The following is a 14,787-nucleotide window of genomic DNA, read 5'->3' as shown; positions in this document are numbered from 1 at the left end:
TTTATAATAAGAATATTATATATTGTATTTAATATGGTATAACAAGCACCCATCTAGCCTACATTCAAAACTCAAACCTAACCCTATTATTAAACAGGCTTAGATTGGCCCGTCCTGAAAGTTAAATGGACTTAAAACTAAACCCAAGCCTACTCCATAGCGGGATGGCCTGAATCGACTCAAAACCCAGCTTACTGATAGATTTAATATAAATCATTCAACTCACTTTACATTATTTATGATCTAAATTCCTAAATTCTTATTTAAATAATTATTATTTTTAATCAAATAAGATGATTAGAGTAGATCATAAAATGGGCCGAATTTTATTCGAGATTCGAGTGATTCGAATTTAGCGTATTTGGACCCTTGGAGTAGATCTGAAGAGCAATATGGGCTGATGTCTCTTAACTAGAGTCGGTCTGGGTAAGATACTTATCCATCCTTATATCCGCCAAGACTTGAAGGATATATTTACTATAATAAATCTTTAAATTAATAATCAAAGTTAATTATTATATATATATATTTATAAAACTAAATTAAATTGGCTGAGTCATAGTTGATCTTAATCTTAGCAAAATACAAGAGTGAAGTTTTCTTTCAACTCTTAGGTTAGATTCTTAGATAAACCAGACATTAGAGTTTATTTGAGGAGTTATAACTAACTCCACCAAGTCCAACTCCAACTCCCACTCTAATTCCAACTCCGATTAACTCCCGATTCCTAACACACCCCTATTCGTTTTTGGTTTTCCTCTATATATGTAGTTGAAAAGTAGGTTTTTAAAAAATTTATATGATTTTATATTTTTAAAACTTTTTGAACTTGATAATTTGAAAATAGAGCCATGTAGCAGTAACATTGTGGGAGACGTCATGGGGGATATTTCTAAGGTGGAAGTGTGTAGGAACCATAGACGCTTTTCTCAATGAAAAACATCTATGATTCCTACGCACTTCCATGTCAGAAATGTCCCCCCACAATGTTACTTTAGCGTTATCCTTTAAAATAAGGCATGTGTTTAGATCGAATTTTGGATTAAGGATGAAATGAAACGGATCGGATTCGATTCACATATTCATTAATCTGATCAAATCGGAGCAGTTTGGGTACATGTTTTTAAAAGTTTGGATCGGTATTGGAGTGGTACTTATCCGGTATCAAACCAATCTGTTGCCATCCCTAACTTGGCGACGGGCATGATTAGGTCTACAATGAATCTAATGGAAGTTTGAAATTGGTTCAGGTTGAGCAATTGGGCTACCCATCTAACCAAAGCCAATTATCCATTTATGGTGGGGGCATAAAAGTAAATCCAATGGAAATTTGAGAGGCGACGTTACTAAAGCGGCCATATGTCCTGCGAAAATGACTGAAGCAGCCCTTTTTTATATATATTTTACGAAAATGGCTATATACTTAGTCCATAAATATGGTCAAACTCAGGTTGGATCCAAGTATATTCATACACAGATCCATATAAAATATAAGTCTACACCTGAATCCAGATCCAACTCGGATCATATTGACTTACACCATATCCAAATCGCTCAAATCGAATTGAATTGAATTGCATTTAACATTTGAAACATCCTTAGATTTAGAGAAACAGTTCCTTGATTCAAGTTGAATCGGGTAACGTCAGGTCAACGGAAACTAAAACCATAGGGTGTTGGCCAAAGCATGGGACAGACTTGGAAAAATTTTAAAAGAAAAGAGAAATTTACCAAAATGGTACATAAAAACTGAAAAATTACCAAAATGATGCTCTATTTATCTTAATTTCAAAAATGATAAATTATCATTTTTGAAAATAAGTTATTTTACCAAAATGGTAAAATTTGAAATGATAAGCATTTAATACCAAAAAATGCCCTTTCATTGTTTTTTTATTTATAAAACAGTATACGTATCTTTGGTTTAAATAAACAGATAGAAATATAATTGTTTTAAGACATAGATGTTTCCAGTCAAGATCTAGCCAACTTAAAAAAACACTATAATTTTTTTTATTTTAACATAGTGTACACAAAATAATTATCTAGTTTTCAGAGGCGCCCCTAAAAATATGAGTGCCCTTATAGTTTCTTGGAGTGTCAATAAAATTTTCGTAAAATATATTTCTAAGAATTACAATAAAGATGTTTTTTTAGAGAGAAGATACATTTTCTGTCTTTCAATTTTGAATTATTGTAGGTTTTTGTTTTAAATGCAATTTGTTAATGTTATTTTCTTCCCACTTTCTAAAAAAAAGCGCGCCTCTTCTTAGTTAGAATGGCTCCAATTATCTTCCAATCAATAACTCTAAACCTTTTTTCCGTAACTTTTTTTGCGCTAATCAAAGAGATTATCATTTTCTTAATATTTTTTTATGCAACAACAGCCTCTAATTCTCCAACATATAAATCTTTTTTTCTCGAATCCGTATTTAATGTCCTAATTTCTCCATATAAGTACTATAATTAGTTTTTATAGATACAAATACTTACACTACCTTGGAATCTCCTCTTCTCATGCCCCTAGGTGTGCCAACAACACAACCTTCAGACACCCAAGTCAAACACCTTAGTAAAGGAAAATAATGTAGGGGTGTTTTTGGGAGCAAAAAATGTCTTCTTTGTGTGCATTACCCACATATTTATAGGATTTGAACTTTAGGACCCCCAATCCTCATTCCAAATTCGTCTTTATTCATTTTAGTAGGTTGTTTCGACTAGAAATGTATCTAGTCCTTATTTCTATATTCGTTAAATCCTTCTGTTTTGAGATTTTCTCCTAAGATCGAGGTCTTTTGTATTCGTTTTCGTCACGTTCCTTATTTTTAAGGATTCCAACTTTGACTTCCAATTACCCGAGGTTAGACCCGTTCTAAAAGACACTATCCAACTTATCGAGTTTCCCCTTGTCCCTCAGCTTTGGATATGTTTACTTGGTATTATCTTCCCTTTTTTTATCCCAAGGTGCCATGTGTCATCATCTGATGCTTTACCAAAAATATCCCCCACGGTTATTATAATTGTTTATTAGTTTGATAACATAAAACTCTTATGGTTATGGGAATGCTATATGGCCAAAAATGGAGGGGGTTTAGTGGGAAAAACCTTCTGTTCACAGTCCATATGGAGTAAAAGCATACTGTTTGTTCTGCACAACATTTCATTTGATTGACAAAATGACTTGGTGATATTTCGAAAAGATTAATGATGGAGTGACCTCAGTGGGTGGGGAGACACACGGGGGGACATCATGACGTGGTGGCGTGAGCATGCCCATAAAGGCATTTTCTCCGAAATACGATTAAAATGCATCTACGGACATAAGTGTATCACCACATCAAGGTGTCCTCCGCTGAGGTCACTCTAGCATGACTCTTTCAAAAATCCCGGCCAAGTCACCAGGGATTTTGTATTTTTTTTATTAAAATAATTATTATATTATAATTTAAATATTTATTATCTAAATAAAAAAATAATCCAATGACTAAACATCTTCGGAGTTACCTTACTTTATAAAAAATCAAACCAAGTTAGATAGTTTATCTCGTCCAAGAAAACTTGATCTCGTCCATGAAAGGAGCCGAGATGCCAAGCCGAGATTTGAAACCATGATCCCAACCATTTGTTAATGGAGAGCCTCAAACCTCGACAATGTCCCCAACTTTGAAATCTGAGTATTTGACACTTGAGCAAGACTATCCTCTTAACAATTTAAATCAAAAGTTTTAACTTGCCTCTTCAGACATACTAAATCTTTGTTATTCCCTGCACATGATCTACATAAACTAACCAAGTTCAAATTCAGCAAAATTTCAAAAAAAATCATAAAAAATTCTGAAAAAGTTTCAGGGATCATATGAGTGACGTTTTTGGATTTCTTTCTGAACCCATCATGTTCAACCACCCTACAACTCTATATTGATCTTGAGATTTGAAGGTTCCTGAAGATTAAAAAAAATTAGGTCGAAGGGCAAGAATGTTTCCCTATTTAGGGCTTAATCAATAAATTGTTGATTAATTCATTGATTCCCCTATATAATTGTGTGATCCCTTGAAGAATATTACGAAATTTTTGAAAATTTTGGAGAATTTTGTGACTATGTACAGAAGGTGATTGCCCATATACAATTTCCTGGCTTCTCTTCTTAGATGACTTGTGAAATATTGTAGCACCTGTGATGCTATAAACTAATTTTTTTCTCTGGCACACACTGCGCGGATCCAATCTTTATAGGATCTCACCATTTAGATTCAAATGGATCAGATCAAATCTGATTAGATAATTTTTATATCAAATATAATTTAATATACACCATCATATATCTAAACTAAGTATAGAAACATGAAGTACCATTACAGAAGTATTGGTCAATTAAGTGGGGCTCATCTACTGGAGGAAGACTACATAGGAGACCTAGTACAAACTGCAGAAAACATGACTTCAAAGTTCAACTATCGAAGGCAAGGTTGGTCTTAAAGAAGTGATGTGTGAAGCGGTCAATGTTTCGTATTGGTCTTGGCCGATACCTATATGTATCGACCAATACATTCCGATAAAAACCATATGCTTAGAATGACCTTCCATTGAGACAAACTAGTTCAACAGTAGGATAATTCAAATCCCTCCAATTTTAGAATAGAGATTTCAATGTGCCCAAAAAAAAACATAATGAGATACTCACAATGTAAGTAAGTATTCAATCCCATATAAACGAGTCAAGAACCATCCATGTCACAAACTCCACCAATTTATATCACTAAATAAGAAAATAAAGAAACATAAAGTCTGCAAACCACATCAACATCAACTTTGCAAGGAAACAGCGATCAAGATGACACAGAAGCACCTGCAGAAAAGGAACCCAAGCACTAAAACCAATAATTTAAATGGAGGTGCAAACGGATGTCAACACTCAAAAAAGGCCTTGGCTTGGAAGTCTTTTACATTGTTTGGATGCCATCCATTCTACAAGATCCCAAGGCATCCAACAGTATTATAGAAAGCATTGAAAAAATGGACAACATCCAAGTGGTCGTGTAAAAAACATTGTAACGAATAGTTGTCACCCTCATGGTTTAAAATAGTGGAATGTATCGGTCAATATGAAACATTGATCCCAAAACGTTGAATGTTTCAGGAATGTATCAGGTTTGTATCAAATGAATCAGCTGATACCGTATCAGTTTTTTCATTAACCGAAACGTTCCATCGATACGATATTTTAAACCATGGTCACCCGATCCTAACTTCTGGTCCCCATATGTTGCACACAATATTTTTATTCCAAATTGTAGTTGTATACATACCGTCACTCAGTTCCTTAACTTCCTCTCCCGATTTCCAGACAACATCTTTCAAGCCAGCTGAGATGTTCTTGTAAAACTGAATATTTTTAAGATAAAAAGGAGAATCAGAAGTTCAAGTTGACAAACATGTTAAAAACATGGGTAGGCTCCATCATAACATATAGACTATATGATTTTGGTCATTAATATGATTACACTCCATTAGATCTAATACAGTGAGTGATTGACTCCATACCTTGTGAAATTCCAGAGTGTCACCTCCGGATTTACGGAGCTCAACCATACAAACAGAAGGAGCAACCTCGAAAATCTGCAGAAGGAAAATAGGGGAAAGAACTAACATCTATCGATAAGATTCAAAACAGTGCTATCCAGTTGCACCATTTCTCCAACTAAGCCGTCTTTTGATTTACAACCAACCGTTAATGTTCTGGAGCTAATGATAAAATGTAGAAAAATACCTCTGTTGCAATTGATAAATGACCCTTTCGTCCAGTTTTCTCCCCTTGGAGCTTCATCTGGGATAAGTAACAAAAAATAGCTTCATCAGCAGAGGAATAACAGCTAAACTTCAGAACCAACGATAGAATAGAGGGATGTTTTTTTTACTTTTGTAAGCCTTCCACTTTGACTCAAGGGTCAACTCTCAAGGATCTGTCTAAGATGTATCCAAAAGTAGTGGATCAGTTAAAAGAGGGTGGGGATTCCAAGGTTGTTTTATGAGCCAATAAGGATCAGATGCTTCATGGAGGATATTTGGGTCTCTTTCGAAAAATTTACATTTACTTGAGGGCCTATGGGAGGTTAATAGTATCCACTTCTACAAAAAGCAACCATCATGACAGCCTGTCTCACTGGGTTTTAAAGACATCTTATTTTTGTTTGTTGGTTCGACCATAAGTGAAGTGAGCTAGGTAGCTTCCCAATCTTTATTTTACTAAACTCAACTGCAACCAAGATTCCATGAAGCAATTCTATCTAAAAATGGAACTCCACCACGCAAATTTGACGACTTTGGATTACCCATATGCGAATTCAAGTGAATCATGCTGAGAACCAAGTTGCCTGGGTCAAACCTTGTAACTTGTAGTTTACAAGCAGTTTCTACATTTCCAATGTAGATGTAAAACTAATACTTGGCACGAGATCCTTTTACCCATATGTCGAGAGTGTGTTCTAAAACATTTCCCCTGGAGGAAACTAAACTTTTTCCCTCTCAAGTGAACCATTTTTAACTCAATAATCAACTATCCTTCCTCATCGGTACCTCAAGAAACTCATTTATTCCAACTTCCATTTGGGGTCTCTAGATCTGATTTTAAGCTTTTCAGATCTATTTCATCCCATCTATCATAAGCTATACTCCAGTATTTAAGTTTCAATTTGAAAGGAACATATGGTTAAACTCTAGTATTTAAGAACTACTTCGAATGGGAAATTCTGATTGTGGCACATGTTTTCATCAATCTGAGGCTGCCAAATGTTAGTCCCATACTAGGATGTGTAATACTGTAAATTTGTAGCAATTGAAAGATACAGACACTTGTTTGAGAGTTAAACCTTGAACAGCTTGAAGAAATACATATCATTGCTGGGTTTGTCCTTTTGGTGTGATTTCCTGGCTATCTGCCCAGCAATGTGTGGTGTAACAGTGCCTAAACTACAGATTAATTTGCCTGGTAAGGCTCACTGAGTTGCATTCCATCCAGCTACTCTGGGTTTCATTACTGATAAAATGGATCTTCTTCAGACAATCCCTTTTTTCCTCCCTCTCTTTTACAAAGTCTATCCTTAGAATGTTGCTGGGCCTCTTTGCTATAACCATTTGTAGTGTATCTATAGGATCGGAGTAACTTACAGTTATGTTACCCGGTTCATCAGTTCGCTCGGTTCGAACTCAGAGTTGTGGTTTACCACTCTAGAACAAACCAGTTTATAGAGGTAGGAAGAGAAATCCATTTTTTGGTCCACTAGTTTGGTTCACTTTGGTTCTCTTATATACATAATTCAAGCATGCAAGCAAGTTACAAGTACAACAACAATGCTAAAAAATTTCAAACTTGTATAGGAACAAGATATATCTGATGATCCAAATTTTAAGTGTCAAACATGTAAACAATCATTCAAAAACATAATACATATCGCATATTGAAACTAAAACATAAATCCATACGCAATGTCACTAATGTCATATTAATCAAATTATAACCATCAAATATTATCGATCAAAAAAAAAAAAAATAATCATCAAATATTCAATTTCCAAAAAGCATGAAGGAATCATAAATGTTCATTATTTAGTGGCAGCAAGAAGATGACAAAAAGAATCAAAGAGAGTCTTCATCCCAGTGAAGTCCATCTCATCTTGTTAAGTTTGGCACTTGAATCATCAAATAATGTCTTCTTCTAGTACGAAGAGATGTAATAGAATGTTTCAAGCAAATATGGCGTATTATCATAGCTTGGTTCGCTCAAATGTAATATTGAGTTTGTCGAACCCAATTAAAATTCAGGCAATCACAACAATTGGGTTTGTAAATCTGTTGGTCCATGATTCACTTCATTATTGCAAACTGATTCGGCTTGTACCTGTTCACAATTCGGTATAGGAGGACAGATTTGGTAAATATGGATTAGAGTAACTTTGCACAAATTGTTGGACGATGAGTATGCCCAAATGCAAATGCAGAAATTAGATGGTTGCTATCAATTCATACTAAGAACTCTGCTAGCTAATTAAGTTGATATAAGTGGAATTTTGTTAAATATTGTGAGAGACATGTAATACATCAATTACAAGGGAAGCTACCACAAAGCCTTTTCATCGGCAAAAATGGAGGTGTATCTGATCACTCCACAGTTAGAGGTGGAGTTAGGGCTGCAACCTGGGTGGGTTGGAGGTCAACCCAGGCACAACCCAAGTTGTAGAACCCTCAACCCAATAACCGGGTTAGAGCTCATTAACCCAAGTTCAACCCAAGATTGAGCTTCTAAAATTGGGTTGAGCTCGGGTTAGCCCAAGTTAGGTAATTTTGGGCAGGTTGGACGGGTTGAACAAGCCTAATTTCATTTTGATCAACACATAAATTTTATTTTATATCTTAAATAAGAAATACAATGTAAAAAAACAAAATCACTCAGGTTGAGTTCGGGTTAGCCCGCCCAAGTTGCAGCCCTAGCTGGAGTAGAAGCTCAAAAGAGCATTACCCTTCTTTAACGAAAGAAGATGCAAAAGCTAAGCAAAAATAATGGAGAAGGGAAAATAAATGAGTAAGACTCAAAAGAAGATGCAGACCTAAAAGCAAAGGAAAAGAACATTGAGATATAGGAAAGTCGGCCTCATTTTTCTACTCTACAATGCATCATTGACAGTAAGACTTTTTGGATGCCTTTTATTTTAAATTGAAAGCTAGTTAATGGGCTAGAACCAAGCCGAATGAAAAAAAAAAAAAACGGAAGATAAACTATGCACAACATTTTAGCATGACTTTGGTCCTTCGCTTTCGGCACACAAACAGTTGCATTTAGGTGAATACAGAGGGAGTAAAATAGGACTCATGTACATATGGTTTTTAAAATGGATCTCTGGACCCACATGGAGATGAGAGGAAGGCTGATTTAATGGTTTTAAGAGATTATATGCTCACCATGGAGATCATCATCACAAAAAATAAATCATTCCAAAAATTCTAATCCCCCGGACATCAACTCAAACGTAGTGATGAAATAATGGTGCAGATTATTATAACTATAGATCCCACTTTTATAGGTTTAAATGTCAGAATGGATTGATGTTAGGTGGGTACGATCTCCATAAAAAGGAGATAATCCTCACCGATAATCAGCCTTCGACTCATCTCCAACATGATGAGGAGATTATCCTCGCCAAGTCTCCATGAGTTACAACCCTATACAAAAATGGACTGAGTCACAACTGAAACCAACTCGGCTACGTCTGGAAATAAGAACCAATTCCAAGAGAAACCAAGTTCAGCTGAGTCGTTTTGCATTGGTAAAGTCCTTAAACCTTGTAAGGGAGAAACACAAAGGTGCAACAAAATATGTTAGGAAAGGCTGGAGATACTAATAGGTTGGACTGGCTTGCAACTCCATTTTTTGGGAGGAAAGCTGGAGCTAAGCAGACCTTCCCACCAGAATTTAACTAATAGAGAAAACATTACAAACTGAGGTTTTTTTGTTTTTTTGTTAAGCATAATACAACTAAGGTTTTTACATCCTTGCACATCATTATTGATTATCTTTGAAAAGTACTTAATCAAAGATAGGGTAATAAGCATAAATGATGAATAAGAATATCATGTAACCATGCAGTCAGCTACCTTGTTTCTTTCTCTCAATGTATACTTTATATGCCAAAAATTTAAAGCAATGAAGACTTGTTTGAATCTCTCTAAACATAAGAGTTTCTCTCTAGGGAGGCATATTGGCTTGCAATTTTCTTCTAATATTAAGAACTTTGCTTTTAACTTGTTAAAATATCTAAAGAAATAAAAATACAGTTACAGCAAAATAAAGGTCAGAGGGGTGGGGGAGTTGTTGTACCTTATAGTTATTTTTCTTCACATTGAATCCCAAAGGCAAGGCGGCTTCCTCGATTTTTAAGATTATTTCATTTGCAGGACATTTGGATGTAAATCTTGTTTCTCTTTTAACAAGCCCCTGCTAACCACAGGAATATTAGCTCTCCTATGTATGAGATCAACACAAGAGTTCAGTGATTGTACCAGAGCTAAAGAAGTATGATGAATTTAACAATTATAAATGGATGTGTAACTATTTATTTTAAAATAAATAACACCACAACACTTGATTTTTTGAGTCAACAATACTTTCTTCATGTGAGAAATCACTCAGGTTGTGATATCTTAAAATAAGATATAAACCTGTCAGCATATATGTTGAAATGATGAAACCATTGGATGATAACATACATAGGTGCCTTTGGATAGTAATCAAAGAAAGGATGAAAAGCATAAACAGTATAGATTGGATGGTCAAGATCATCCAGTCAGTCTGATTTTTAACTAGATCACCATCCACCGTATGTTTAAGACTAAAGAACACACATCAGTCTTTAACGAGATCTCCAAGAAGGGACTGTTAATTTATATCTATGAACCTGTTGGGATGTCCGGTTTTCTAGGTTACCATATTGTCACCTCATATCACAAGAAGCTTCAATGAAAGCAAACACAAATATTACCACATCATACCATTTGTTTTTCAAATAGAGTGCTGAGATTGAGACCCTGAGATGTAGAGATGAGCTCGAAGGCATTCATTGTGACTGGCCTTTCTTCTCGCCTCTCAACAACTAAATTTCCAGATTCCTGTACAACAAGAGAAAAAACTTGGTACAAACAGAATCCTTTTTTTTTTTAAACTTTCCACACAAATGTTTGAGAAACAAATTTTCTTAATCAGATAGATAACAATAACAAGAATTGAAAAAGATTACCCCAGAAACATCGAAAACAGCATCCACATCATCAAGAGTAGTGTCTGCTGGTTCAAAGGTGGGAGGTTTATATCCTTTCTTAAACCATTCATTCTCTATGACTTCAGGAATCGCAATACGCTGTTTCAGTCCATCAGAATTAGTAGATTCATGGAATTATAAGTTATGGAACATTTTCATTGATGTGAATTAAGGAGAAAACTCGAACTACAATGTTATTAGTTTGTTATAGCAGGCTGGATGCAAATTCATATCAAAAGACAGTCATGAAAAGGGCATACCGTCGAGGGATTGGGGTCCAGGATCCTTTTGATTAGTTTCTTTGCACTTGTGGAGAACCAGGGAGGACAAGTAAAATCAGCCTTAAAGATCTGCAATCATGTGAACTTCACATAAATCCTCTGCTTAGAAGGCAGGGACAGAAACCTCCCCTATACTTAAATTCAAAACTCCCTTTCCCATGCATACTATAGCAATATTTATACAGACATATGAAGATGGTCTTGTAAATATTCTCCATTTCAGTTTTTTGTAATCCACTAAATATATGACACACATTAGTAATCCACAAAATATTCTATTTGATGTGATAACATACTCACAAGGAGCATTGTTTACCTCACAAATGAACAAAGAAAGTCTCTTTGCATTTGAATCTGACAGTACTAGTTCAGTGACTAGAGTCACTCCTAAACATTAAAACCTTTGTTGTGAGGTGCTTCCTTCATAGACGAAGGATACACCATGAGAATGGATCCACACATTACATAGGGCCATTACATCATTTTGTGAAATATCTAGTGATTAATATACAGCATGTAACTTCATAGACCAAAACGAGTCACCTTTTTATATAGTGCCATCAGGTTGGAATCTTCGAAAGGCAAATAACCTGCCATAAGGACGAAAAGGATTACACCGCATGACCACAGATCTGCCTTGGCTCCATCATAACCCTTGTTGTTTATCACCTGAAGAAAAGGACCCAAAATGAAGAGAAAAAGATTTGGATCTACTGAAAGCAATGTAAACTACTTTCTTATGTAGGAATCCAGATTGCATCCAAAGCTGACATACCTCTGGAGCAACATAATTTGGTGTCCCACATGTCGTATGAAGCAAGCCATCTTCCTGAAAAGTTCATTCTTTCACAATTATTGAATTTCTATAATTGTTCATAAGAGAAGTCAGGGGTTGGAGGTTTGGAATCAAGAAATGAGAATGCACTTCTAAAATATGTTATTACTCCTAAACTTGGATACAGATCAAATACATTATTGAGCATTTAATCAATAAACAGAAAGCCATCACACTTACTCGAACTTGCTGAGGCAGTGCACTTAATCCAAAATCTGAGACTTTAAGAATTCCACTAGAATCAAGAAGTAGATTCTCAGGCTGTGATATGCAAACAGTACATAAAGGATTAAATCTTCTCCAACTTAGACAAGAACCAAAAAGAAGACACTTCATAGCCAAAACTTTTCTCACCTTTAGGTCCCTATGAAAAACACCTCTGCTGTGGCAGTAATCCACGGCATTGATGAGCTGCTGAAAATACTTTCTTGCTTCATCTTCCTTCAACCTCCCATTACTAGCCTGGCACAAAGGAAAAAAAAAAGGCAGCAAACCCATAGAAACATTTGAACAGTGAATTCTTGATCAACGCCATAAAATTTTCAATTGATGAGAAGCAAATTCAGAACTGTAGAAGATCAACATCTTACAATTTTATCAAAGAGTTCACCACCAGTAACAAATTCCAAGACGATGTATATTTTAGTCTTGCTAGCCATTACCTACACCAACAGTACCCATTTTAAGTCACTAAGTGTCCAACATATACTTTAGATTCAAAACATATAATAATAAAATATAAATAGTATCCAGCAATGAGTGTTACTGTGATAAAAAGGTAATAACAAAGCAATATTTCATATTGAGTGTGCAACATGGGTCCACTGAAATGGATAATTATGTATCAGTTATCTGAAAATTCAAATTCAAAATTCCCTAAGTAAGAAAGTCAACGAAAGTGGATTTATCACGATGATGAAATTCAACCATGGTATGAGTCATGCCACCATGGAATAAAGATATAAGAAAGAATTTAGTCACCATCTTACCTCATACATACGTATCACATTAGGGTGCCTGATCAACTTCATTGTTGAGATTTCACGTTTAATCTGTGAAGAAAATACATGAGAACGCCGTTACCACAAAAGGATCTTGATCCAAAGAAGTTAAGTGAAACTATGTGTACAGAAGGTGAAACATGAAACACATAAAAAATGCAACTTTCAGTGCATTGGTAATCCCCAGTTGTTCACAATAACAGCTAATGATTGAAACCAACTTGTATTGAATTTCAAAATTTTAAATTATCTTCCCATAGATCATCAAAATAGATGAATTTATGCATGAAAGAAAGCAATAAGAAAAACAGGAAAAAAAATAACATTTGGTTTTACCACTTTTTCCCATAAATGGGCATCTATAATTGAATTGAAAGATTAACTAGCAATTCACTTCTCTAGTAAGAGAGATCACAAAAAGCATAACAATTAAACAATTAAGATCAATGTGCAAAATCTTGGCTCTAAAATTGATGCCCGATCGACCGAAACATTCAATGTTTCGTATCAGTCATGGACTCATGGTTAGTATAAGCCAATATATTCCGATATTTTGAACCATAGTCTGATCTCCATTAAAAATCTCATTTTTATCTCGTTTTCCCCAAAAATTGGTGATCCAAACATGAGATATCAAACTAATATGTGTTTATTTCATTAACAAAGGAATTAAGGATTGGAGAATTCACCTGACCGATCATCTTATGCTTCAGAAGCTTTTCCTTGTCGAGAATCTTGATCGCAACGTTATCTCCCGTTTCAACATTTCGAGCGAACTTCACCTTAGCGAACGATCCTTCACCAAGTGTCCGACCAATCTCATACTTCCCAATTCGCGTTCTCCCATGAGAAGAAGCCATTATTTCCCTCTAAAACCTTAAAATCAATCTCAAAATCCCTCCTTTCCCCCTCCGATTCTCTGTTTGTCACTCGATTTCTCTCTCTTTGTTAACAGAACTCATCAAGATCTCTTCTTCTTACAAGGTTGCCAAACCTGAGACTTCACCACATTCATATTTCCTGAATTTCTAAGAGAAACAAATAGAGATATCGAAATGTGTAACACTAAACGGCTAAATCTAACCCTAACCCTTCCTTAGCCCTATCTATAGCTTCGAATACTTGAAACAGAGCTAGCGAACCATGAAAAATCGATACTGCTGCGTTAAACCAATAAATCGCAGAGATTGAACATTTTCCATCAAGAGAAATATTCGACGATCAGAAACCTTATAAACATAGAAGAACAAGAGAACTTTTTTTTTATCACATCGATTTTTCCCTAAAATTTACGTCGAAACTTGCGCTAGAAACAACTCAATTTACTATTTCTGGTTCGATCGATCCGAAATCAGATTCTCTTCCTCTCTTTTTTTTTTTTCTTTTTTCTTTCTTCGATCTGAAAAAGTTGCAGATCTCTCTGTCTCTCTCTGAATCTGAGATCTTGAAGTCTGAATCTCAGGAGAAATGATTGAAGGAACCTTGACTATAGATGAATGTTCGTGCATATACGAGAAAAGGAAGCTTTTTTAAAGTTCTAAAACACAGTTTGACTAGGTTCGGACTACGAGCCTTAGGTTAGGCAAAAAGCTATCATTGAATTATTCACATTTCCGAGCCTAATACATGATAGTCTCAAAGCACAGTTTGACTATGTTCGGATTACGAGCCTTAGGTTAGGGAAAAGGCTAACATTGAATTAATCACATTTCCGAGCCTAACACATACTAGTCAACGCCGTCCATTACCAAACCACCCTTTCAATTGTTGCTCAACCAAAGGAATATTCGATTTACTAAAGTCATCAAACTGCCGTACACTTTCCCTCTAAAATGCCACATGGGACGTTATTATTGTAGGGCC

General features: G+C 35.3%; 1 protein-coding gene across 2 annotated transcripts; it reads right to left on the bottom strand.

The window, feature by feature from the left end:
• Positions 1–4,598: 4,598 nt before the first annotated feature.
• On the bottom strand, positions 4,599–14,415 carry CIPK23 (CBL-interacting protein kinase 23). Of its 2 annotated transcripts, XM_086458026.1 has the most exons (15): positions 13,614–14,413; positions 12,913–12,975; positions 12,514–12,585; positions 12,278–12,385; positions 12,104–12,184; positions 11,864–11,917; positions 11,632–11,757; positions 11,068–11,157; positions 10,787–10,906; positions 10,542–10,658; positions 9,871–9,987; positions 5,769–5,825; positions 5,543–5,617; positions 5,308–5,383; positions 4,599–4,847 (listed from the first exon to the last, which is right to left on the bottom strand). In XM_086458026.1, the coding sequence occupies exons 1-15, from the start codon at positions 13,782–13,784 to the stop codon at positions 4,828–4,830; spliced, it is 1,347 nt and encodes a 448-aa protein (XP_086314152.1). In that variant the 5' UTR covers positions 13,785–14,413; the 3' UTR covers positions 4,599–4,827. The 2 variants fall into 2 exon arrangements, with proteins under 2 accessions (XP_086314152.1, XP_086314153.1); XM_086458027.1 differs by lacking the exons at positions 4,599–4,847; positions 5,308–5,383; positions 5,543–5,617; positions 5,769–5,825 and adding an exon at positions 7,578–7,896 and having other exon boundaries at positions 13,614–14,415.
• Between the last annotated feature and the right edge of the window lie 372 nt (positions 14,416–14,787).

Source organism: Akebia trifoliata, chromosome 11 (genome assembly GCF_017979445.1).
Source record: "Akebia trifoliata isolate Shusen 1 chromosome 11, ASM1797944v1, whole genome shotgun sequence".
NCBI lineage: Eukaryota > Viridiplantae > Streptophyta > Magnoliopsida > Ranunculales > Lardizabalaceae > Akebia > Akebia trifoliata.
The sequence above is the reverse complement of the archived record's forward strand: the minus strand, read 5'-3'. Positions and strand labels throughout refer to the sequence as shown.

What these genes read in the sequence shown, in the direction of transcription:
- CIPK23 (XM_086458026.1), bottom strand. Translation starts at nt 13,784, where the DNA reads ATGGCTTCTTCTCATGGGAGAACGCGAATTGGGAAGTATGAGATTGGT. An exon ending in AGCATAAGATGATCGGTCAG is followed by an intron (nt 12,976 to 13,613) that starts GTGAATTCTCCA and finishes TTTTCTTCACAG; the next exon opens with ATTAAACGTGAAATCTCAAC. An exon ending in ATTTATCAATTGCAACAGAG is followed by an intron (nt 5,618 to 5,768) that starts GTATTTTTCTAC and finishes TTCCTTCTGCAG; the next exon opens with ATTTTCGAGGTTGCTCCTTC.